This window comes from Silurus meridionalis, chromosome 1 (assembly GCF_014805685.1).
Source record: "Silurus meridionalis isolate SWU-2019-XX chromosome 1, ASM1480568v1, whole genome shotgun sequence".
Classification (NCBI taxonomy): domain Eukaryota; kingdom Metazoa; phylum Chordata; class Actinopteri; order Siluriformes; family Siluridae; genus Silurus; species Silurus meridionalis.
In genome coordinates, this window is record NC_060884.1 from 19,484,393 (window position 1) to 19,512,057 (window position 27,665).

General features: G+C 38.4%; 1 protein-coding gene across 2 annotated transcripts in view; it reads left to right on the plus strand.

The window, feature by feature from the left end:
* srgap3 (SLIT-ROBO Rho GTPase activating protein 3) overlaps positions 1-27,665 on the plus strand; it is a 113,415-nt gene that overhangs the window by 56,370 nt on the left and 29,380 nt on the right. For both annotated transcript variants that reach the window (XM_046851047.1, XM_046851051.1), the window contains exons 4-10: positions 4,564-4,626; positions 12,223-12,408; positions 14,437-14,565; positions 20,034-20,255; positions 21,154-21,255; positions 24,887-25,084; positions 26,923-27,007. In XM_046851047.1, coding sequence (XP_046707003.1) covers positions 4,564-4,626; positions 12,223-12,408; positions 14,437-14,565; positions 20,034-20,255; positions 21,154-21,255; positions 24,887-25,084; positions 26,923-27,007 — 985 coding nt within the window. The remainder of the gene's footprint in view (positions 1-4,563; positions 4,627-12,222; positions 12,409-14,436; positions 14,566-20,033; positions 20,256-21,153; positions 21,256-24,886; positions 25,085-26,922; positions 27,008-27,665) is intronic.

Below are 27,665 nucleotides of genomic sequence, written 5' to 3' on the forward strand. Positions count from 1 at the left end.
GTTTATAACTCGATAGCTCAGGGCTCTCTATATGAAATGGTGTCAGCACATAACTCAGATTCCTGAGGTCTAAAGCAAACAGCAGCAGCATGTTTACACCTGGCTGCGCTTCCCCTAGGTGTGTGCACTCGGTCTCAGTTAACATTCACAAGAGAAGATGGAAGTGGAGAGCATGAATAAGCCAATGTAGAGCAGTGAAAGAGCCCAAGGGGTTAGTGGCAGCTTGTGTTGGTCAAAAATCTGACTTAGTCCTTAAACAGACCGAAAATATAAATGAAAGCAGTAAACTGGTGCACCTCAGTGTGAGCCTACTGTAATAAGCATTTTTCTGTACTCTGTTTTAGCTTGGAGGAGTGCAGGTGTATGCATAGAGCTGTCCTTAAGATTTATTTGGATGCGATTTGGATTAAATTCATGGTAATTAAATCTATGATAATGCCTTACTGCCCTAGGGTTTTTTGGAAACAGATTAGCTGAGAATAAGAAATCTGCAACTGTTCCCTAGTGCAGTTTACTGTCACTACTGTTGTGTGTGATTTGCAGGGAATTGAAGGATTATGTTTTTTGCAACTTTATTTTTTAGGTGGAAAACACCCTCATGCTGAGAACTCAAACCGGTGTCTCAGCTGGATGCCCTGCTAGCTTGGGGCTAAACAATGATCTCTGTAGAATTGCACCATGTTGAGTTTAAGTGTAACTACTCATCTCTTTTGATGATTAGCACTTCTATCAAAAATTTATTGTGGAAAGGCTCTGTGTATCGCTGTAATACAGTCAGTGAATTTATCCACCAATTATATTTACACTGTAATAATTAGGGATATACTGGTGCTCAGGGCTTAAGATGTGCCCAAATGGTTAGCAGGAGTTGGAAGGAAAAGAAAGTCATCGCACATTGGCAGTAAGCTGCTAGCCAAAGCAGTGTTTTCTCTGATGGATAGTGACTGGACTGATTCTTTCATTGTGTTGCATCAGAACAACTATGACCATCTTCATGTTCTATGTTTGACATCGCAGTCACAATAGTACATTTAACCACACAGCAATGTTAAAGCAGCTAAAATTCATTTTAGAGCACTACAAAATGTAAAATGTTATTTAAAAATCTAGCATGCATTATCTTTGCATGTTTTACCTAAGTTATGCACATGATACACATATACAATTGAAACACTATACAATAATAACACTGAATAAACTAAGTATGTTTTAAATGGGCCTCATTGATCAATTCAGCAGTGTGCAAAAGATTTGGTGTAGGGCAAACCGAACTAAAAATTCCTACCAGATTTCTTTGTACTCACAGAATGATTATAAAATTCACGAGCCAACGGCAAATAATCAAGTACACTACTAGCACAGCTCATTTGCATTTGGTGACTCCCACAAAACCCCTTAAAAGGCCAGACTTACAGAGAGCTGAAACCATCAAAACGATGACCAAACAACTGAAAGAGTAATTCCCTTGGCATAGAGGGTCGTAAATCTCCCAGATCAGCCTTTACAGTGTGACGGCTAGTGCAGGCACAGACTAACTTTATTTCATTTTATAAATTTTTTTCTGTTGCAAATGAATAGCTAGACAAATTTAATAGCTATTTATCTTGATTTTTTCCAGATTGCTTTCCCTCAGATTCATGTAAAGTGATAGTTTCCCCGACTTCTGTATTCAATTAAATGAATATGCTATTTAAACCTAACATCATAATCCATATAATGCAATTTGCAATTACATAAAATTTACACAAATTTAGGAGAAATCAGAATACCCCACATATCTTGTGGATAAATTCTAATTCGCAAAATTTATAAATGAATTAGTTTGTGTGCAGTTTGATAAATGAGACTTGCTGTTGGTTAAGATGTGTCGAAATAAAATCTTAGTTTTGCAGGATAATAGTAGCTTCAAGGATATGTGTGTGTGAGTGTAAGTTTGTGTGTGTGAGTGTAAGTTTGTGTGTATGTGTGTTTGTGCTGACAGGATGTGATGTATGTGTCAAGGTATCTAGTGTTGCCTATAACACATAACTCATGCTGCTTGTGGAGGGTTGGATTTTAGATGTGGTGTGTGTCACAGCCATAGAGTGAGTATTGATTCCTAAAGGTTGCACAATATATTGAAAGCTGCAATATGGTTGAGAGCACTTAATCGCGCTGTATTGCGCATTGCACACGGACCTCTTTTTGACGTCCGGCACACGTGTTTCTGTCACTGTTTCAATAAAAATTTCAAAATACAGCTTGGTGAAACTAATATATCCAATCATTTACTGTGTCACATCCAGAGGTCACTCACATGTTTTCAGTATATTGTATGGCATTTTGCAATTGAATTACTGTGTCACACAGCTCGATGTAATACATTGTTCATATTTTGTTGTTTGCTGCATTGATACTGCAGGCAATATTGATTGTAGTGGATTATAGCTCTCTGTGATTTATGATCATGAAGTAGCTATATGGAAGCAGAAATAAATCAGGAGTATTTCATGTTAAGGAAGCAAGCACCAATGTATGTGAAGACAAAGCAATAAAATAGCTTAAAAGAAAGCTTGAAAAATCTCTCACAGAAGCAAAGTGTTAGGTTTGATTAAGTGTTTGGACCCCTGTTTTGTTTTTTTTTGAGAATTTTGTGAAGTAATAGTATGTCAGTGGATTATTTTATCAAGCTACTTTTCATAACAAGCACATTGATTGTACGGTTAGGGTTGAGGGGAAGATAAATGCAGTTCTGCATTTGCTCCAGGGAAGTAAACTGTACTGGAGGTATGCACTGATTAAACACTAAGCAGTAAAAGTTGAAGAAATGAGAAATAGATTTTCTGTCGCAATGACCAATATATTGGAATGGCGGAACATTTTCGCAAAAGGGTCTGTTGGGAGTGGGATTTTGTCATATTTATGAACATAATTCTATTTGCATTTTGCCATTACTATACTTATACTAAGCAATATAGGAAATGCAATTTAATCAAATAGAATTCGTAAACTCATGCTGCAGCAACAAACTTCTCACAATTATTATATCACATCAACCATGGAAACAGTTTCAACTTTTAGCATGGCTTACACACATGGCTGCTGAAGACTACAGCATGCAGACTACATCACATTTATGCTTCTCATATAACCCACATACCTGGATTCACTTTCGTTCACAGCAACACTCACAGGACTCTCAGGTCACACATACACTGTAAAGTAAATGTTCTGTTTATAGTGTTTTTAGTTTTTGCTAGTCCCTCTAATTAGTGAACCTGTTCACGTTTTCTCGGTTTTGTTTTTGCCTGCTTTAATTAATGCTGTTTGCTCATCGCTTGACCTTTGCCTGTTTTTCGACATTGCTTTTGGATCAGATTTTTTGATGGTCTGGTCTGCACATTTCTATTTTTCACAATTAATAACAACATGATTTTCTTTTAAAACTATGAAATTCAAATTAAACATCTGGACAGCAGCTGAATTTGACTAATATCCTGTGCTAACTTTCATTTGTGGTCCTTCAAGAGAAAACTAATTAGACATAAAATGGACATGACAGACCACAGTTATTAAAAAAGTGAATGATTGAATATTAGGTCCTATATTTGAATCACTTCCTTCAAAAGTTTACTCCCATCTGCTCTAATCTGACATTTTAGGTGATTCATGATGTATAAGTGAGTCTTGGGAGTGATTAATTATATGACCCAGTTGTTTACTGGTAAAGATAACAATAGGTACAGAAAGAGGAATGACTGGATGATGGAACTAGAAATGCTAACGCTAAGATCATCTAAAGAAGTAGAGTAATGATTCCTTTTATTTTCGACAGTGCAGTGGTTTATAATTCAAAGTGAAATGTAGGTTGGAGGTTTTTTATATTAGGCTAAGTAAACATTAAAAATCAACTATCAATAAATAGTTTGATATTAATCATTACACATAGTAACCAGATAAATACCTCCAGCTTGCTGTGTTATATGCTTACTGTTGTTGTGAGAAACGTACAGGCCCTAAAACTATATAATTTTAATGAACTGTAAGAGTTCTCAAACACCTGTTTATGAAGTGATTTCTGAAAATTCAGTATTAACATTGCAGTGAAAGGGCATGTAATGGGTTTTAGTGTGGCCAGAAAAGAATTAACTATGGAATGGTATGTTGTGACGTGTTGAATTTTTGATTATTTTTCCACATCCTGTGGTGATGTGAGGTCTAACCACAGCAACACTGCAAAAATGATATCTTAATAGGTTGTATATAATATTTCTTAATATAATATTAATATAAATCAAAGTATATATAGTTTTATAAAAGTATATATTGTATTGTATCCTCATTGACAGGCATCTCATTTTGTGGTATGAGTACTGTATGTTGCTTTTGACTGCAGTGGAGTGTCTTGTCTAGAAAATGCAGCAGACTTGTAGATAATGGCATTAGACTGTTTGCTTTTCTGTGCATTAGCTCAGGTATGAAGAGACAAACCAGGTGTCTTTGTCCATTCAGCATTAGTTTTTTTCTTGAATGCATTTCACTGTTGATATGTTGATACTAACGAATATTACATTTTATTTTCAGAGCAAAGAAATTGGCATTCAGATGCATGAGGAGTTGGTTAAAGTGACAAATGAGCTATACACGGTGAGTAATCTGTCTCTCGCACACGCCTATCTTGCTTCTTTTTTCCACATTATAGCTCACACACATTCAGCACATTCTTCACCATGGCAACATGGCCTTTTGCTTTTGCTGTCTTGTCTGTTTGTATTCTTGTCTAGTGTTAGGTGAAGAAGGAGAACTCGCTGTCGAGTGACCTGCCTGACACAAACATGACACATTCAGTCACATAACAATAATGATATCTGTTCAAATGACCGTAATGCTGGCAGTATTTACTGATGAAATGCCACATTTTGGGCTTCTCTTACATGAGTATTTTCCCTCTTCGGTTTCACTCTTGATGCTCCCATTTCTGACTAATCATGCAGTACTGTAACCTGTCCTCATCAATCAGTATGAAACAAAAGACATCTGAAACCATCTCCCTCTTTCTTTCTCTATCTCTCATTCTCTCTACCTCTCTTTCGCTCTGTTACCTGGTTTTCTCATTATCTCTATCTTGATGAGTTCCTTGCTTTCTCAGCTTTTTTTTATCATCTACTTTTTGTGTGATTACTCACAAATGAGACTTTATCAGAAAATAATCTCTGAGCAGCTGCCTGAATGAAATCTTTCACTGCCAGTTTAGGAGTGTTTTCCATGGTAAAAACCAAACAGTTTTACTGCATATTTTTGCAGTGTATTTGGTGTTGTAATTCTTACTCTTGAACTTTGTTGGAAAGTAAAAATAAGCTACAGCGCATGTCTAGTGAAGTTTAAAACTCTTCCTGTGGTGCTATTTTTTAATGTAAAAGTTTTCAAAGAAAAACAACTCTCTTCCAAATTCTCGCAAAAAAAAACAAACAACCAATATGTAAACCAATTTTAAAGAGCAAATAAAAATAACCAATTTCATTATCCGATGCTTTGAACAAGAATGTGAAAAGGCGATTTTCAGCAGACTTAAATGTGAAGCGAGTGGCTACCTGATGTGTAACTCGTAACCTGTATAAAATCTCTACATTATACAGACAGTGAAAGGTCATCATAGTTTGGATTTTTACAATTCCTTACTTAGAGGAACATTGGGAAGTATTTTATTTTATAATGTAGGTTGTTTCTATTTTATACATGCTGACCCTTCCCAGCTCTATCTAGTACATTCTCAGCATGCTTCAGTGCTAAAAAGAAAAGGGAGGTAATGAAATTATCTGTGTGGTGGCATGTCTAGCTAATTATCACTGTTAGGCCAATGTGTGCATGTAACAGCTGACACCTGTTTAGCACACAACTTGCAAAAACATTTTTCTTTTACTTGAACTAAGAGGGTCCTGTTTGAGCACGACAAATTTTCTGTGTACAAAGCGAGCTCTATGAAGACATGGTTTGACAAAGTTGGTGTGGAAGAATTTGATTGTCCTGCTCAGGGACCTGGCCTCAAACCCACTGAGCACCTTTGGGATGACCTTGAACACCGATTACACAACAGGCTCCTCACTCAACATCAGAGCCTCCCCTTGCTAATGCTTTAGTGATGTCATAAACACAAATATCTACAGATACACTCCAAAGTGTATCTAAATGCCGTTTCAAAGGAGTATTTATACACGTTCTAATAAAGTTTATTCCTGACCTGCTGCTGAATAACATGTTAATTTTATTTTATTTACATTGATCTACCAAACACATTGTAAGAGGTGTGTGGATGGTGTTTGGAATGGATATGTTTTAGGAACAGCCAAATTACTTTTCTTGTCCTGCTTTTAAGATATTATTGTAAACAATATATATTCATTCATTCACCTTCAGTTGCCATCTCATCAGTGTGTGCAGTGTGCATTACAGAATTACACAACAGTCTAGTGCAAGGTACTACACACACATACACTCACTCACTCACTCACTCACTCACTCACTCACTCACTCACTCACTCACACACTCACTCACTCACTCACTCACACACTCACTCACTCACTCACTCACTCACACACTTATTCAGGCACCTTGAGAGGATCCAGTCACACTACAGGTCTATTTTTAAGGTGAGGGAGGAAACCAAGTAACCAAAAGGAAACCCACACAAAGATATGATGTTGCTGATTATTAACTGAACATGGGAAAAAAGAACTGCTCTCTTTCTGTCAATTCACACACATTCAATTCCTCCTAAATGCAGTGATTGCTGTTTATCTTGTTAAACAGTTGGCATAACAGACACACAGAGGACTAAAGCTTGATTATTGTTGTGTGTTGTAAGCTTACAGCCTTAGAGAGTGATGAATCAGTCATAAGATAAGCAGAGTTTAACGCAACAGACTTTCATTCTGGTTGTCAATGTGTATTTATTTATTTATTTATTTTGTGTATGTGGTGTGTGTGTGTGTTTGTGTGTAAAGGACATGTATGAGGACAGTGTGACAGCAGTAAAGTGTGCAGTAGGAATGACAGACTGGTTCAAGGTGGAGGTTGGATTGCATCAAGAATCGGTCGTTTTCTGTTTGCAGTGGTGATGAACAGGTTGACAGATAAGGTCAGACAGGAGTCTCCATGTGTGTAAAAAAGAAGGAGGGCAGTGGAGTGGTGCCTCTGCAGGGAGAAGAGGTGGAGAAGGTGGAGAAGGTGGAGGAGTTTAGGTACCTGGGATCAACAGTGCGAAGTAATGTAGAGTGTGTTAGAGAAGTGAAGAGAAGAGTGCAGGCAGGGTGGAGTGGGTGGGGAAGAGTAGCAGGAATGATTTGTGATAGAAGAGTATCTGCAAGAGTGAAAGGGAAAGTTTAGAGGACTGTGGTGAGACCGGCGATGTCATATTGTTTAGAGACAGTGGCATTGAGTAAAAGACAGGAGGTGGAGCTGGAGGTAGCAGAGCTGAAGATGTTGAGGTTTTCATTGATAGTTTTAAGGATGGACAGGATTAGAAATTAGTTTATTAGAGGGACAGCGCATGATGGACGTTTGGAGACAAGGTGAGGGAGGCTTGATTGAGATGTTTTTTACATGTGCAGAGGGGGGACATGGGGTATATAGGAAAAGGAATGCTGAGGATTGAGCGAGCAGGCAGGAGGAAAAGAGGAAGGCCAAGGAGGAGGTTTATGGATGTGGTGAGGGACGACATGCGGGTAGTTGGTTTGAAAGAGGCAGATGTAGAGGACGGGGTATTCAGACAGATGAGCCGCTGTGGCGACCCCTAATAGGAGCAGCCAGAAGTAGAAGAAGAAGAAGAAGTGTGTGTGTCAGTGTGTTTGTGTGTGTGTGTTTGTGTGTGTGTGTGCATATTCATGAATGATTGAATGTGGCTCATCTCCAATGCTAAATTATTCTGCATTTTCATGTACAAGCTCAAAACTTATACATCAACAAGACGATGATGTCATTTAGTGTTTTTTTTAATGGCTCCATAATCAAAAAAATAATAATAATAATAATTCAATATTAATTAAAAAAGAAAAAAAACACACCTTTACACAGAGACGGTTATTGACCAGACCTCTTTCCTGATGGTGGAAGTATGTGCAGGGAATTAGCAATGAGACCCAGTAGTGCAGAAAGACTGCAGTACTACATTTCTGCAGTAGAGCCGGTAGTTACTCTTACAAGCATAAATGTAAATAAATAAAACAGTAGCAATGCATGTAGCACCTTGAGCTGTTTGTATAGATTGTTCGTTCCACTGGTCCTGCTTGGTACATTTATCTGTAACAGCAAAGCAGATTTTTTTACAGGTTAACTGTGGCGGGTAAATTGTAAGAAGTATTAGCATTTCTGTGCAAATTATATTGGAGTAAAGCCAGAGTTAAATGTCCTCCCAAAAGGGTCCACATATTCCCAAAAGTTCTTCCCAGTCACAGATTACTGAAATCTTAATAGAAAATAGAAGTGGTGTTTATTGACAACATATGTGACTGTTATTAGTGACTAAACACTATATGGGGACAAGTTTGTGGTTAAACTTATAAATTTATCCCTAATGAGAAAGCCAGTGGCAGCAGTGGCAAAGAAAAAGAGGAACCAGACTCAAAAGCAGGATAAAGATGAAGATTTTGATATAGTGATATAGTGGGTTGCGTTTCCACCTCACAGCTACAAGATCTCTGGTTCCTTCTTAAATTCAAGTTACTGTCTAGGTCTAGTTTTTCTGCATGGTAAATCTTGGTATTTCTCCAGGTTTTCCCCCCACCCATGGCATGAATTGGTTTCTATAATTGCATTCCATTCAGGGTGTAGGCTACATAACCACCACCACCTGGACCAGGATGAAATGGTTACTGAGGATGAAAGAATGAGTACATTCAAAAGAATACTGATGAATTTATGAAAATTTATGATTTTATGAAAACATTTATGAATTTATGAATGAATTTATGAAAAGGTTTTCATACAAATCATTTTTCATATCAAGTTTAATTGTGTGAAATGTCTCACAAGTCACACACTATTCCTCAATAATCATTGTATATCAAGACATCAACTCCATGTGTTCCCTTTTGAAGAATGTGCAAACATTTTTTTATTAAAAAAGAACTTTAACAACTGAAACTACATATTGTCTAACAAAAAGATAGTGTGGACTATTTCTTGGCACACCTTTAATATTTAATACAATTTATAATTTTTGTATTTATTATTTACTAACTTAACCACATCAGGGCCTGAGGAATGAGCTAGATGAACAAAATCATTATGCATACACACACACCCCACACACACACACGTACATTCAAAACTAGAGTATTTCCATGCAAGGCTTAACAGAGGTGGGAGAAAACTAGAGAACCCACAAAAAGAACACATAAAAACTACACAAAGACAGTAAGATGGCAACATTACTCACCAGCACTAATATGATGTTATATCCAAACATTATGGTAGACTTCACAAATAACTCTGACATCATATACTCAGGTTTCATACATCTGCTCACTGTATCATCTGTTACACGATCAGCTGATTGAACTGTTACCTTGTTTATCAGTGTGCCTTATAAACCGAGAATTACATTACATGCATCATTAAAAAAGCTATTTATATTTTAGTGTATTCGATTCTGTTGTGGGGTTAATTGTTGGTCCACATTTATTCTGGTGGTGCTGTTGCTGTTTTGTTTTAAAAGTCAAGCAGAATAAATCTATGTTTTTGCATGAGAACCTCGGATTTGCTGATTTTGAGATTCTGCTTTTCTGGGACTTACAGACATATATAGATCTGGCCTGATTCTAACCACGCCTCCTGTTTTCTCCTCAGTAGTAAATAAGATGCCGTCTTTGCTTGTGGATGCAGTTTATGTAGTAAGATATCTGTCATTCCTTTTAACTAGGGGACACAGTGTTATGATCTTCTGCATTATAATGTTTACTTATGTTTTCTGACTTTCCCCTGATCAAATGATGAGTGTTAGAGCTGTAAAAGTTCCTATGCAAAGGACAGCAGCTGTATGTTCCAGGAAACCGTGTGCCATAAAAGAGCCAGGTGCGGGCATTCATAAAACTGTGCAGCAGCAACCATTAAAACCGCAGCATAAAGAAAATACAGATGCATCAGTTCTTCATTTGGATGCTGAAAGCTGTTGCAGGACCATCCATAATATTTAATTAGGACTGCAACATTAAAAATAGATTTTCTTGCTTTCTCGTTTCTACTCTAATGAGAACGTTCTTATAAAGGATGGTTGTGCACATTTTAACACACCGATCGTGTTGTCTGTGGATTATTATTTTTTTGGATGTCCAGAGGCTCAAACTCTGCTCATCCTCCTCCTAATGAGCCACAGGAAACAGCTTTATCCAGCAGGAAACGGTGACCAGAAGCCATGGACTTGTTTAATGACTGGGTTTTTGGCAGGCTTTAAGAAAAAAAAAAGCAAACAGAAAAAGCCACCTGCATTAGTGCAAGTATGTGGTGTTAGTTTCTGAATTAAGGAAAAGCAGGACCTTTAATGTCTGGCAAAAAAAAAAAAAAAAAAAAAAAAAGTTTTTCAACTCAGCACCAAAGTTCTTGTTTTATTTCAACAGTTTTACTAACAAACATTCACCTAAACTCAGTGCTCATTTAATATATAATAGAACACTACTGTATATGTGGAGATAGTTGCCAAGATACAATAAAACCCCAACGTACATTATATTAAGCTGCTTAAGCTAAAACTTGACAGAATAAGACTTCATTACGATTGATGATTGTTGCAGTTATTTTTAAATTACACAGCTTTTTGCTTTGACAGAGACCTGTAAGTTGCCATATGGATTAAATTACATTTTCTTCTCATTAGCAAACCAGGCATGGACAGTTCATGAGACAGGGTGCCTAAGACATGAAGATTATGTGTCTAGGCTGTTTCATTTGTTTGCTTGCTCATCCACGGAAAGAACAAACCTCCACTGCAGCAGAAAAGATTATTTTAAAACAGAATTTGCTCCATGGCAGTGCACTACATCTCATTTCTGATATTAGTCTTTCTGTCGTTTACACATTTACAGGTAATATACAGCATTTTCTGACATGCATATGCATGTATATTGGAACAAAGCTGAGCAAAATAGCAAGTATAGCATAAATCTCTTTTGTTCACCTCAAGGTTGAAAGGTTCAGTGACTTTTTGACTTTTGTTAAGTGTTCGAACATGACACAAAAGATAATGAATACACTTAATTAACTAGATTGCATGATATTACAATATGCTATCTACAATTTAACTAGGTTAACCAATTTTATAAGGTTTTTGGTAACACAAATCACAGGACTTTACTTGCCTGGTGAGGTTACTAATAGAATTATTAGTTGTCCGTCCATGCTAATGCTAAATTAGCCAACAGATGTCTAACCCTTAACTAGAACATCATCATTAATGTTCTCGTATCTAATCCTCTAATAAGTGCAGACTTTTTAACTCCAAGTTGTTACTGTTCTATAACGGGGCCTTGTGCTGCACTTGAGGAATGAAGTTGCGCAGAAGATATGCTTTCATCTTTCAGTACAGGAAAAAAACAATGATGACAAGCTACATATGTGGACAAAGTTGGCTAAGAGTTTTCCACCCTTCCGCCCCCCCAATCCCCCTTCCCCCAAGATGTGAGGTTTCAAAAAGATTTTGTCATTTCTAGTAAGAGGATTGATACTCCCTGTATTTTTGCTGTGCATTTTTTAGAGGGATTTTTTTCCAGTGCACTGGAAGGATTTTGTGATTAAAACAGGCAGACTCTCTGATCTGTGCTCTAACTCTTGAATCAGGGAGCTGATTGAGACGCACTCAAGATCATCTTTAACCGTGCAGTAGTGGAAGTCTTTGCAGAATAGCAGTTATCTAATTATAAACATGCCTTGCAACAATATTACAATGAGCAGCTGGGAAACCCAAATTTTAGCTATTGAATGCCCACAGAGAGAGCGGGTGTTCACTTGCATTGTTCATTCATTATCATCAGCATTTCAAATTGCTTTCTTTGTCCTGGAGGTGACAGCTGTGCCACCAAACTGTTCTTTTCAATCACATGAGATTCTGAGACTTCACTTAGAACATAGTCATTTTGATTGTAGCATAGAGTATAAATGTTGTTGAGTTTTTCTACGTACGAGCACATTGTCATATGATTTTTGAATTAAATGCTTTCTTTGTTCCCCTGCTGCTTCCTTACTGCCCCCTGTAGGTGATGAAGACCTACCACATGTACCACACAGAGAGCATCAGTGCCGAGAGCAAGCTGAAGGACGCCGAGAAGCAGGAGGAGAAACAGTACAGCAAGTCCGGGGACCTGAACGTGAATCTCCTGCGGCATGAGGAGCGTGCACAGCGTCGCAGCTCTGTCAGGAAGATCGAGAAGATGAAGGAGAAGGTGAGAAAAGGCCAAATGCGAACCGCTTTCAGTGTCGCTTCATGACAGTTTAATTGTCTTGAGATAAGGTTTGTCTGTTCACAGATTTAATGGCTGCTTTAGTAGGTGACATATCGAAACGAGCTCCTTCGCCACCATGGAGCTGCCCTCCATCCACCATGCTATTTCCTGTTGTGCTTCCATCAGACCCTGAAAGCCTGATTAGACTTGATAAAGGGACCTGTAAGAGAGGAGCTAGTTTACATGAATTGCAGTGAGGATGTAGACTGCCCAGACTTCATGTGTGGACTCACACACATACTAGCAGGGGCCACTTCAGCAAAATGACCTGAGTTGTAATTTCTCAACAAAGACTAGGATTTTAAGTGCTCAAAATCAAAACTGAAAATCCCATCACGCTCTCTTTTTTTCTCATGCACACACTGCAGAGCTGCACCAATCCATATTACGATCAATTACAATTTCAATAATAATAATTATCAAATAGCCTTAAAGTCACCTGTTGGTCACAATTCTAGTTATTTGTGTTCATTAAAAATACACACGTTTACATGTAAAATGGCACGTGATTAGCATTAGCATTAGCATTTGAACGACGTGGCCGCAATTTGTACATCATTTAAGAATTTAGTACTAGTATCATTTTATGACTTTATGTTTCATGCCATTAAAGCAGCTGTCAGATCTGAGCCCTGATTCTGTTTGATAAAAAATTCAACATGTCCCAGCTGGAGCTGTTTAACAGATAAGCTTCAGTGTGCATGGAGCTCTTTATAGGCTCTTTGAAAAGAAAAACTTGCATCTTGTGCATTGTGTAGTCACGAAATCTGTTTACTATCAGAAATGTAGATGAATATTTCTACAGTTTTTGACCGTAAGAAAGATTTATGTTGTTTAAAATTATCACTATGTATCATACACTGTATATAGTAATAATAAACACACACATTATATATAGTACAATACACCATAAGATTCGGATGTACTTTCCAAATTTATTCCCCGTTTGCTGCTAAAATAACCTCCACTCTTCTGGGAAGATGTTTCACTAGTTTTTAAAGTGTGGTTGTGGAGATTTGTGCTCATTCAGCCACAACGGCATTAGTTAAGCTATAGAGATAGGTGGAGTGAGGAGGCCTGGGGTGGAATCAGTTCCAATTCATTTCAAAGATGTTCTCAGGTTAAGGTCAGAGCTCTATAGCAGTCCACTTAAGATTGTCCAGCCAACCCATGTAAGCCATACTGTATCTTAATGGAGCTGAGCTCACTTTGTGCACAGGGGCATTGTCATGCTGAAACAGGTTTGGTTTTCCAAGTTCAAGTGATGGGAAAATCCTTTAGAATTGTGTGCCTCCAACTTTGTGGTAACAGTTTGGGTAAGTGCCACAAATATTGTAGCAGTAAAAGGAAAGGTTTATTTAGGCAGTAATGCAGGAGCAATAGTGCAATTATACCGAGTTATGGCATATATGTGATTCAGCTGTAGACACGAATCTAATCACAGCCATGACCATCTTCAAAAATATTTCATGTGATATTGCTTTTTATAACAGTTCTATAAACAAGACATTGATATCAAATGCCTGATATTCAGACACAATATGGCCAGATGTTCTGTTTATTTTTTCCTGGCTAGTGGCAATTGAAGTAGCCATACTCACTTTATAGCCAATCTGGCAGCTCACTATAGCACAAGATGATTTGTACATTACAGGTTAAAGGTGCTTCTGTTTAAATTGATGTCTCCTATTCCATCAGCTCATGAGCTTTCAAGGCATAAGTTATATAACGGAAAAGTTTTTTCTTACTTGAACATTGATGATGTTTCAAATTAGGAAATTGGAGTGATTCACACAGTGAGCTCATTTCGGGTTGTAAAAATGATAGTTAATCTTAGAAAATGCTGCTTAATTAATCAAATTAGCTAACCAGAACTGTTGAAAAATAAAACCTATATACTAATACTCGTGTGTACTTTCCCCAAATTAATGCATTTATCGTATGTTGTTTTCTTTCTTCCTTCTTTAGAGACAAGCCAAGTATTCGGAAAACAAGCTGAAATGCACAAAAGCTCGCAACGACTATTTATTGAATTTGGCAGCAACCAACGCAGTAGTGGCAAAATACTACATTCACGACGTCTCCGACATGATTGACGTGAGTATGCCACATGAGACATGTGTTTGTGTACGTTGGCATGGATGTGTATGTGTTTATTTGACACAGTGAAACTGCAGGGAACTCCATCTGTTTCCCCAATGCATTGTGGGTACTGGGTCTCACTAAAGCCCATTGATGTTATATCCTCCAAATGTTTCTCACAGACTTTATTTTTTCTCTGATTTGCATAATTATAGCCTTTCTGGAAGTGTAATTCTGGCACCCGCCACTGCTGCATCATGATATCATTCCAGGATTATTTATTCTAGCAGAGCAGATGTTTACTTTAATTGAAAACCAGTTTAATTGTTTTTTTAAGCTCATAATTTTGTCACTAGAGTTAATGCAGTGATTGTTTTGTCATAAGTAAATGTTTTTTCTCTCAGTGACACTGAAAAACATACTGACCACTTGCTTGCTCTGTGTGTGCGTGTGTGTGAGTGTGTGGGTGTGGGTGTGGGTGTGTGTGTGAGTGTGAGTGTGACAGACAAATTTATCCACCTGGAATTCTAATGAGAGACAGCGGGGGTTCAGCAGTGTATTGCTGTTTTTTTCTTAACACATGCATCCTATGAGATGGCAAAGGGCAAATCACACACACACACACACACACACACACACACACACACACACACACACACACACACACACACACACACACACACACACACACACACACACACACAAAGGTGACACGGATTTCAGGATACGGCTTTCTTTCTCTTGTGTTTTTCCTGTTACAGGAAAAAAGGTGGGGAGGAAATTAAACCATTTGCACATGAACTTTTGAGAGCATAGTTTGGTGTAGTGATACACCTAAACAAAAGTGAGTTTCCGCTAGTAATATTGCCAAAGATAAGTTGTGTCTCGTTTATTTTTTTACCTTTAATTCATTTATCTCAGAGTAGCAGGGGATACAGATTTAATCCTGGGAACACAAGTCTATTTGTGTGCAGCAATACCAAACTTAACAATGCCATCCACATTTAGAGACAGTTGAGCATAGGCAGTCCACACACTACACAAGACGCACATAAACACAAACTCGGTAACCAGAGCTTTGAAAGACGGTAAACAGAGCTTTGGATTAAAGCGGAGACCCAGGAGTTGTGAATCAGCAACACTCCCTAGCACATCGTGCTGCCTGAAAGCTGTTTATTTATTTTACAGGGAAATAATTAATTTACATGAATATTTATGATATCGTTTACACGTTTGCTTCTCCTCTCATTAATGCATAACAGAAGGGGATATTTGTTTGCATTACAATTCCAGCATCAAATGTTTAGAGCAAGTCATTTTAGAATAGAATAGACTTTTTTTGGTCACATGTACATTACAGCACAGTGAAAGTCTTTTCTCCACATATCCCAGCTTGCTCAGAAGTTGGGGTTAGAGTGCAGGGTCCAACATGATACAGTGCCTCTAGAGCACAGAGAGTTAAGGGCCTTGCTAAAGGGCCCAAGAGTGGCAGCTTGGAGATACTGGGGCTTGAACCCCCGACCTTCCAATCAGTAACCCAGAGCCTTAACCACTGAGCTGCCACTCCCCCTATCTGATGCATATTGCATAAGACTGTTAATTTCCCCTTTGGCCTAAATATAAAGATTTTGTGTGTGTGTTATAGAAACCACTTCAAAGCACAGAAATTCATTTGACCCTTATGCCGTGCCAGAAGTTATCAGGTTATCAAGTTTCTTCCTGCGCTCTTTACAGCTAAACTAATAATTTATGTCTAAGTGAATTCTGAAGCTTAAAAAAATTTACTGGACATTATAGAATGTGGCAGGATTTTCATGTTGCACCACAAACCACAGCCCATAGTGGTTTCATCATATAAGTCATCAGTGGTGTTATTCTGGTACTGTTTTTGCCTTCACTCACAGTGGATTTTATAATAGAGTCTGTGCTGTGTATAAACAAAGACTTAAGACTCAGGCAGCCCCCATCACACACACACACACACACACACACACACACACACACACACACACACACACACACACACACACACACACACACACACAAAACTGTTTACTGGGTCTTCACATTTCAAAGCCATGGCAAATCAAGGGGCAGTTGAACAACACTGTTGTCTATCATCCACAATCCACCAGGAAACTATGAGAGGAGGAGGAAATGTGGGCTCCTTTATTGCTGCTGGACTGAAGTAAAGTGGACAGGAACTGAGGGAACAAGAGCTGCATTGAAAAGGCTTTGGGAACGCGTTGTTCATGCTCTGAATCACGTGTAAAATCTGGCCAATAGGCAGTCCTGACGTCATTAGCGGGCGACATCACCAGGAAGCTACAAAATGGGAGCGCGATGGAGGTGACATCAGCTTCTGGAAAAGGAGAAGGTAAGCGCTGCAGGGATGCAGGGAGTATGGCACGTTGACGCAGCTCTCGTTTCCTCAGGGAACTATGGGTACCACAAAACCTAGAGACGTTCCCTTTCAGTAAATTGAGCTACGTCAAAAACGCTTCGGGAACGAATGTCCAATAATGCCATACTGACCAGTCTCTGCCTAGTGTGTCTGAGCACAACCTGCATGCAGGACAGAGGAGCCGAGAACTTGACAAAGGTCAGCGGGGTGGACCAATCAGCAGCGTTACAAATGTCCTGGAGGGACACTCCAGTGGGTGGAATGAGCCTTAACGCCGAAAGGAGTGGAAAGACCAGAAGACTCATAACACAGACAAATGACATCCAAAATCCATCTACTGAGCGTCTGCTTATTAGCCGGGAAACCTTTCCTGTGAGGGCCATAGCAGACAGCTGTTCCGACTTCCTCCACGGATTTTGCTTCTCCTGGTTAGGGGCTAGGAAAGGAGGAGGTCAGAATGCCTGCAAAATGACAGGTCCTGAGGAAGCTGCAGGCACCTTTGGCACAACGGCCAAGTTCCACACAGGCACACTGGGTTGTGTCCCGGGCCTCAGCCTTCGGGTGCCCGTAGGAAACGGGGACAACCCTGCAGCAAACTGTTCCTGCAGGAACTCCAGAACTGACCCAACCGGGCAGTTAATTGGGTCCAGCTGGTGGTGCTCACACTACGTGGTGAACAGATGCCATTTAGCAGCATGCAACCTCCTCATGGAGGGAGCTCTGGATGGAGAATGGTCTCCACTACCTCAGTAGAGAGACCAGCTGGTAGGAACTGCACCCCTTCAGGGGCCACAGCCACAGCTTCCATAACACTGGGTGGGGGTTAACCAGGGTTTGCCCTGCCTGTTAGCGGAGATCCCTACTGGGAGGAATTTCCCAAGGAGGTCCCTCAAGCTCCCTCCTGGCGGATTCTCTTCAGAACTCCCGGGAGCAGTGCGATGGGGGAAAGGCTCTGCAAGAGTGAGCATCTTGAACCTGTGCCTCTTGAGTTAGCGGCATGCCACCATCCTTCCGCAAAGTACTGGCTGTAGGTGCCTGACTCTCTGACTAAGGAAGGAACCACCTTGATGGCCTTAGGAGGGTGAATTATTTTTGTTCCAGGATCAGAGCTTGCTTTTGTCCCACCATGGTAGGACACAACCCGTTGAACCGGGGCGAAGGGGACCCGAACTGAATTGAGTTGCCCTTCTCTATTGTGCGCAGGACCCACCGAGATATGTCTCCAAGCTGCAAGGAAATCTCTCGTAACTGGACCCTCCCAGAGCGACTGAGGCAATGCCCTGCAGCCGTTGGGGCCTCCTGAGAGGCAGCGGGTCTCCTCCATCCGCAGCGATCTTTCGGGCGGGAATGGAGGGAGCCCGCGAGAGGGGAGGCTGCACTCTGAAACACTCTTGTGGCAGGCCTCCCACTCTGCCCGGAAGTCTGATCGGGGAGCTAGCCTTTTGAGGCTTTCCGAAACGCTGTAAATGCTTCCAAAGCAGGACCAGGTCTCCTCCATCCCAATTGGGAATGGAAGGAGTCACCTGGTGGGGGGACTGCGCTCTGTGGACGAGCTAACAGTCTGGCCTCCTGGTGGTGTCAAGGAGGTACAGCAATCGCAAATGTGAACCGCCCTTCCCGAAGCAGGGCCCTCTGATTGTCAAGGTTGCTGCCCCTATAGCTACATCGGGCCTGTTTGGCGACGCGGTAGGCGCAGTAGTCGACAGGTTCCAGGAGGGGCAGGCCCAGAAGCCCAGAAACAGAGCGTCCGGTGGGGTCCGGGTGGCAACGCTCTGTTTCTGCGCCCGCCGAGCGATGGGGAAAGTACTGCTGAAACGCAGCCAACTACGTTTTAGACTCCTGGAACCAGTTGACTACTGTGCCTACCGCGTTGCCGAACAGGCTCGAAGCTATCGGGGCATTTAGCAGAAAAACCCTGTCCCTGTCAGGAATTTCTGACAGGGTGAGCCACAGATGCCTTTCTGTGGCTACTAAGGCTGACATGGAGCAACCAATGGCCCGCACCGTTTCCTTGGTGGCTCTAAGGGTTAGGTCGGCAGCACGACGTAACTCCTTGATATTGTCAGCCCCAGAGTTAAATCCCTTGTCCAACTCTCGCAGCAGAGAGAGCTTTACCAGGGGAACAGGAGCTCGGTCCAGCAGGGGTGGTTGGAGAGGACTTATCTGACTTCATGCCTTCTGCTAGGTCGGCCTGCGAGCCCCACGACCATCGGCGCTGCTTGGTATAATAAATTGGTATAACATTCATTTAGTTGTGATTTGAGCTGTGAATTACAATTATAGCCACTTAGCATGATCTATCTGTCTGTCTGTCTGTCTGTCTGTTTGTCTATCTATCTGTCTGCCTGTTTTTCTCTTTGTCTGTCTGTCTGTCTTTCTGCCTATCTATCCATCCTCAGCAAACTTGTGATGCCAATATCAGTCCTGATACACAGTTTCAGTTTTGGTGTATCTAAGTACACAATCAATGACACTGTGTTACAGTTATATGAAAATACACAAGAGTAAATCTCTAAAGCATTTTGTAATCAGGTTATTTAAATGAGCTCATTTGCCATTTTACAAATGACTTTACTTAAACAACTAATTATGCCTAATGGATGGATTTATGGCTCAAGAGAGCTTGCTGACTCCTCTTTATTAAAACACCCATATAAAGATTCACAGACATGTTTGTTTCCCTGCAGCATGCTTAAAACGTGCAAAGTGTTCTTCTAATTGAGGTTAGCTAATGCTATTTTTTAACACAGAAACTAATTAGACTGGATATCCCACTGTGCATGTACATCTAAATTTGTGTTAAAGGCCTCATTTGGCTCTTTTTCCTTCCTCAAGCAATTTCATGTTTTTAGACATGTTCTTTTATCCAAAGTCAAGTGTTTGTATGTAACAGTGAATAAAAAATTTAATTGCAGAATGCCCTACAAATTGATGATAATGCCACCAATTTTCCCATTTCAGCTTTTTTGACTAGATCTGAAATTGATTTGTTCGGAACTTGTTACCATGGAGAACAGAAATGAGCTGGTGTACATGCTCTTTTGAAACATCCCTCTTTTTGTCCTCTGTTCTTTTTCAGTGCTGTGACCTTGGTTATCATGCCAGCCTGGCACGAACATTTAGGACTTATCTCTCTGCCGAGTATAACCTGGAGACTTCTCGCCATGAAGGCCTGGATCTGATTGAGAGCGCCGTTGACAACCTGGACTCCCGCAGTGACAAGCACAAGATCATGGACATGTACAACCAGGTGTTCTGTCCTCCTATGCGCTTTGAGTATCTGCCTCACATGGGAGACGAGGTGAGTGAGCTGGACATAACAACTCCATCTACCCAGAAGTTTCACTGTGTGTTTGTGCGGCAGCCAAAAGAAAGAATCATTTATAAATTGACATTTGTGAAGGGCTTTCCTGAATTCAATCTAGTACAGCATATCTCAAACACAAATAAATAGACAGCTTAATATAAATATATTAAATAAATTATATAAATATTTAAATTGTATGTATATATATATATATATATATATATATATATATATATATATATATATATATATATATATATATATATATATATATATATATTAGATAGATGCAACAGCTTTCCCTCAGGACTAAGGTGCACAGACAACATAAATTAACAATAGAAAACACAAAAATAACCAGGACGCTTTTGAAATTGCACGTAAGCAGCATTTTGTGCAAAACAGCACACAGTGACACTGCAGTACCAACCAGTACAGTAGATTTGTGAACAAAATGTCTAAATAATAATCATAAATTGTATATATAAATACAAACACTTCTTGTGTTAAAGTACAGGTGTCATGCTTTTATTTTTAATTTTTTATTACTTTACAAATGCAAGCAATATAATATTGAGACCTCGACACATGTAATATTAAACAGACTATTGGTATGTATAAAGAAGTGCAATCTCCAATTGAACTTCTGCTTGTCACTATCCTGAACGGTACATTTGTATCTTTAGTATGTATCTTTTACCTTTGAATCATGAATAAAGTTTAGCATTTAAAATTATTTAAGGTACATAGTAGGTCTAGGGAGCACAGTTATACCTTAGATTGGCTTAAATTTGAGAGTAAAAGTGACATATAAGCTGCCACTTCATGCCACAGTGTTTACTGTACATGCAGTAGTAAAGCCTATCGTAAAACAAGTGTGTGTGTGTGTTAGGTGTGCCAGGTGAGTGCTCAGCAGCCAGTCCAGACAGAGCTTCTGATGCGCTACCATCAACTGCAGTCCCGCCTGGCTACATTAAAGATCGAGAACGAGGAGGTGAGCCTTATTTCTTAACCATATACCATATTCACAAAAATCTACATCTTTTTTTACGCTGTACCCTTACACTTCGCCATGTACAGCTTAAGCAATCTAATTAGCATGCATCAATTAACTAGTGAGGGATTTTGATTTTGTTATTAACTGTAGTCTAATTGGTGTCATGCACCGTATGGATTAGATCCATTAGAGAAAACATGATGTGGATAAATCGAGCCGAACATCAGTTGACCTTTAAATCAGCAACCAGGATGCACAGGATAGCTCCATGAAATAAATGGCATCTCAAACTTCAAGGAAAGGTTTTGCAAGATGCTTGGCAATCAAGTCTAAATAAAAGGCCAAGGCAAGCTGAGACACTGTTCAGATTTTCAGTGTCTTTATGAAATCCAGTTTTAAGTCGAAGTCCCATTTGTATAGCTTAAAAGAATAAGTTACCTAAGAGAGCTTATTTCTTTTTTTCTTATGTACTCACAGTATACTGAATAAGCTCACATTGGTGACAAAAACATCCAGGCTGTGGCTTTCAATTAACACTGCTCACTGTGGAGATACTTGTTTTTTGACAGTTCCTTTGAGCAAGATTTTGCTTTTGAAACCCCTTAGCTTTACTCAGGAAAAGTTTCTCAGGCTGTATCATTTCTGAAGAACTCAGGAGGATGCATCACACTACCAGACACACTGATTTAATTTCCAAGATTCAGTTCGTTGTCTGTGGGAACATGGTGTATTTTTGGCTTTCTCTTTCTGATAATAACGTTGTTTTTTTCCAAATGCAAGAGTTGAATTCGTAAAAGTGCTTCTTTGCGGAAGGGTATTTGAAGGCGACATGCTGTGATTTCCTGCAAAGTGTACGCAGATGCTAATCGACTCTATAATAGCCCAACCTGCATGTATTGATGGCTCCATCCGGCCCTTATCGCTGTGTGTCTCGTAACCAGGCCATAATGGACGATCTGTGTCAGGAGAGGAATATGCCACATTAATCTGTGAGCTTCACAATAGTGTCCTGCGGCAGTTTTACATATCATCTGTGTTGTACTCAGACAGGGCTCATTTTTAGCGAATCACATGAGTGATGTTTCACCCCAGGGTCATTTGGGAGGCTGTTTTAGAGAGCTAGGCTTATGGTTCTGATGTGGGAATTTTCTAGGTGGATGTAAAAAGCTGTAGCTGCCAGCATTAAAAGTGAGAAATAAAACGAAGACCCTGATAATTTTTGCCATTTGCTCTACTACTGTCCTCTTGTCTGGTTTCAGACTTTAAATTCAAATTTGGAATGCTTGTCATATTTATGATAGAAAAATGAACAGATTCACACGTAAAATTTTGCATTAGGAATTATGACATATAGCGTGCACTAGCTGTAATTATTTACTCTTTTAATTATGAAATAATAATAATAATAATAATAATAATAATAATAATAATAATAAATATCAAGACATGCAAGATATTAACAATGTTTTTTGAGGTTAGTTTTGTAACGGTACACAAAATTCATGGTTAGGTGGGGAAGAAACGCAAAACATAAAAAAAAATGTAACGCCATTTGTTATTAGTAATATTTGTAATAATCAACATTTGATAAGTTTACATTTTTAAAACAATATTAAATAAAATGTCTGCTCGGTTAAATTATATATAAAGTTATATTTTATATTAATTTTTATCAAATTAAGGCAATATACTTTTTAATTGATTTTATATTGATTAAATTTAGCAATTAATTAAATAAAATAAATAAAGTTCAATAAATGGAAAAATAGTAATAAATAGTTTCAATTTGTTCCCCCCAATTTGGGTAATACAGATGTGTATGTGTGTGTTACATTTAATATATTTAATTCTCTAAATATATGATATACTTAACTGTTCTGCTTATTTCAGCAATAATAAATAAATGTCTTCATTCCTTCCACCCTTCATTTATTCTTTCCATCGATGTGTGGAATTGTCAGGATTAAGAGAAATTTATGAAGCTGGACATAAAACGTTAAATAATTATTAGCGCTAGGCTTCAAGATTTAATATTTTTATCACAAACATACTTCTGTGCAGGATACATCTTGCAGTGAAATGAAAAGTAAAAAAATAAATGTTTTCGTGCATAAGCAAAACAAACGTTATGTTAATTCCGGTACAGAATGACTCTGCACTAACTCTATTTTTTTATACCCCATGGCATTGTTGTGTATGTTTTCAAGTTTAAAAATATATTTTTAATGCTCTCAACGTGTGAGGCAGAGACTTAACGAATTTGCGGTCCGCTACTTTATACGAGAGAACTCAGGTTTTAACTATGTTCCACATTTGGTACATGTGTGTACCAGACCAAAAGCCTTGTACTGAAAAACTTAGGTACCGTATTTTTCAAACTATAAGCCGCTACTTTTTTCCCACGTTTTGAACCCTGCGGCTTAAACAACGAAGCGGCTAATTTATGCATTTTTCCTGGGTTTTTCCCGGTTTACAAACTTCAAGCCAAAAAAACTGAGCCCTATAACATTAAACAAATGAAATTTCCAAACGGAAATGAAAAAACTCACCTCACCTGTGTTCTGAGCTGCACGGCATCGGGAGAAAAACTTCCATCGGGTGATTTTTAAACGCACGTCGATGCCAAAAGATAAACTCTCGAGAGAAATAGTTGTGTAAGGAAGGAGGAAGACAGTGAACAATGACTTTCTTGGTAGACTACTGTTTAGATACAAGCCGTTGTAACACGTTAAGTCTGGGTGAAGGAATAGCTTCAGTCAGAGATAGCTTCTCCAGTTGCAACAGAAATCATATAAGCACAGACAGGTTTCCAAAACTCGTGCTTTTTTATTTTTCTTGGCAACAGCGTTAAGGGTTAGTCAAAGAAACTTAGAAATGAGCATCAGAAAATAATAAGGACATAATCCTTGGTCTCCACACATTCAGTAATAGCGGAAAAAATGCGGCGGCATGCTATTCCCAAAATACCGCTATGCTCCTAAAGGAAGCGCAGCATATTTCACCCGTTACACCATGTGTAACGTGTCTTTCATTAAAGCCTGTGTAAAGTACATTAGTGTAGACACCTGCAGAATCCTGTATCTTTTAGTAGTGCCAGTACATGTAGTGGTTTTTCAGTAGCAAGATTATTTATTTGAATTGTTAACCAAAAGATGTGCAAATGGTAAGGAGCTCTGTGACCCCTAAAGTGATAGCTAATTTTCACAGGGTTACACAGATCACATCTAGATTATGTGTTAATGATTTTCATACATGGAATCGCAGCTCAGTGGTTAAGATGATGTACTTGGGCATGAGTTGAATTCCCAGCACTGCCAAACTTCCACTGCTTAACCCTTGAGTTGTAAGTCTCTCTAGGTAAAGGTGTATGTCGTAATTGTACATTCAATTATTTTTATTACTCTACACATTACTGAGGACAATCCGATGTGCTTTTCACATTTTTTAGGTGACCTAAAACAGAATGAACAAAAACTAGAATTGCTTGCATAAGTACATAAAGTAAGCTATATAAATGTAATATAATTTCATATCAAGCTTCTCTTATAGACAGGATATATTTATTGTTACAGAACAGATTCAAGAGTGACATTGTCGCTGTTAAATTATGTGTTTTTATGCTGCTCAGGTACGCAAGACTCTGGATGCAACGATGCAGACACTGCAGGACATGCTGACCGTGGAGGACTTTGACGTGTCTGATGCTTTCCAACACAGCCGTTCCACAGAGTCTGTTAAATCAGTGGCGTCTGAAGGCTACATGAGCAAACTGAATATCGCTAAAAGACGCTCCAACCAGCAGGAGACCGAGCTCTTCTATTTCACAGTGAGTCAGACACCTGATCTACTTCAAAGTAGTTTTATTGATAATGATTTCCAGTGGGGTTCCCTTAACTAGTGTTTTATATATATATATATATATATATATATATATATATATATATATATATATATATATATATATATATATTACAGTATGTTTAATTTATTTGCTTTCTTTTTGTTTTAAATTCATTAATTCTAGAAAGTCTTCCTCATGCCCCTGATCAGAGGTGGCAAAAGTACACATGTCCTTCACTAAAGTAGAAGTACAGATACCCATGTTTTAAAAGACTGATAAAATTTCAAATACTGACCACACTATTTTACTCAAGAAGTTTGGCCACTGACATGCACTGACATATAAAGTAGCCATTACTACAACCTGTTTTAGTGTTACGCTGGTAACTGGACCTGACATCATATTTTTTAATGTTGTTATCTAATGAATGAATGCAGGCTGAACAACCACTATATAGAACACAAGCAGAGCAAAGATGATGATGATCCGGTGATCAGGAATGTCTCTGTTCTCAGTCATGTTTACATCACTGACTCCCTCTGTATCATCCTCATGCCTTCTGCCTTACTTGTTGTTCGCTTTGCAGGCTAGCCTACATCTGCGGTGTGTAATAGCCAGGAAATGATACACAAGTGGTAGATTGAAAAATGACAAGAAATAGGTTGATGGACTGAAAACAGTGCACAATAAGAAGAAAAATTTTTGATTATGTCAGCAAATAAAATAAAACTAAAGTTTCAAGCCTGGTTTAAAAATGTAAGAATAAAAAATACAGATATTTCTTTTTAAAATTAATTAAAAATGAATGATAAAAAGTAAAAAGTTGTCAGAAAAATAAATAGTGAAGTAAAGTACTGATACTAGAAAAATGTACTTTAGCACAATAACAAGGTATTTGTACTTCATTAATTCTCACCTCTGGCCCTGATATTTCAGGACAGATATTTCAAAAGTGTGTGAGGGACAGTGTTGATAGTGTTGAACAGAGTCTGGCCAACATTTGAATAAATTTTCTTCCAGATGTTAAAAATGAGTATTATTTAGTTCAGGGAGTTTAGTATACAGCAGGGTTCTCAAACCATTTTTGCATTCCCTTTTTTGGTCTCCTCAGCACTGATTTCATTTATGTCCATTAACTAACTATTTATATAGTCTGCTAATTATTTATATGTTTTGTGTTATGCTGTATGTTCAGGTATGAATAGAGAATAGATCTTCCCATTACTAAACATATAATTCTGTCTTTTATTTTTTTAATTACAATTTTTATTTGATTCATAATTATCTATATTACATTGCATTTCATTAAATTTATCAGCCCCATTTTATTTATCAGCCCTGCTTGTAAGTCATTCAATCCAACTAACTAGTTAAACAGGAAAAAAAATACTATACTATACTATACTATACTATACTATACTAATCGTTTATACTAAAGTATAAACATTTTAGATGCTACACTTTGAGGACCACATGTTCTGTATATAATATAAATTATAACTATAAATGACTTGAGGCTTTTTTCATTTACTTTGTAGTATCCCTTTTGTAATCTAATCATGTACATAGTATCTTGAGCCCACATGTTGAAAATGAAAGTCTATCCACTGTACTCATATCGTAAATGAAATCATAAAGCTCTCAGTACGATGCGCTGCAACAACAACAAAGAACGGAAATAAAACTTCTTAGAGAACAGATTTAATTATCGGTGTGCAAAATACAAAAAAAAACCTTCTGTCAGTGAGCGACTTCATTCTGACACTCGCTGTCAGGTTGCATTATAACTACTAGCTCCCTAACGTCTTCTCCTTTGTGTGCAGAAATTCAAAGAGTACCTGAACGGAAGCAACCTCATCATTAAACTGCAGGCCAAGCACGACCTCCTGAAGCAGACACTGGGGGAAGGTGAGCACTTGCATAACGAACGCTAAATGCCAAGTGTCAGACCTCGAGCAAAGGTCTCTCATTGTGACTCTGGTCGCTGCAGGATCACGTCAAATTAAGATCACATCATTCCGAGAGAGCAAGCGCGTTAATGAAGGCTGTTATTAAATGGCTTCCTCTCCGGCCTGATTTTTAAAGAGTGTTTGTGTTTCAAAAAATGGTGGTGATAAGAACAGAGTGATAGCTCTTTTCTCCATGTCTTAAGTCTAATCTAGGGGGTGTTAGAAAAGGGTTAATACATTAATATGGGTAATACGGTGTAAGTGCAAAACATGTAAATAAAACAAAAATCTAAGAGCAAATGAGATGATACACCAACAAAACCTAAAACACAACAAACAAATGAGCATGAACTGATTTGAACTAAAAACAGAAAGTGTAGGTCCTTATCCAACATACACTTAATGAATATTGTATTTTTTTAATTAAATGTAATTGTAAAAATGGTCTGGACGCAGGTTATAAGATAACATTTAGTATTTAATGTTTACAATTTTGAAATGTAATTTTTTTTCTCTTATTTTCATTTTTTTAACATTTTTAATTTTCAATTAAAAAAAAAAGGAAAATTATATTTAGCAGAAATTAAATAGCATTATCAAACAGTTTTTAATGAAAC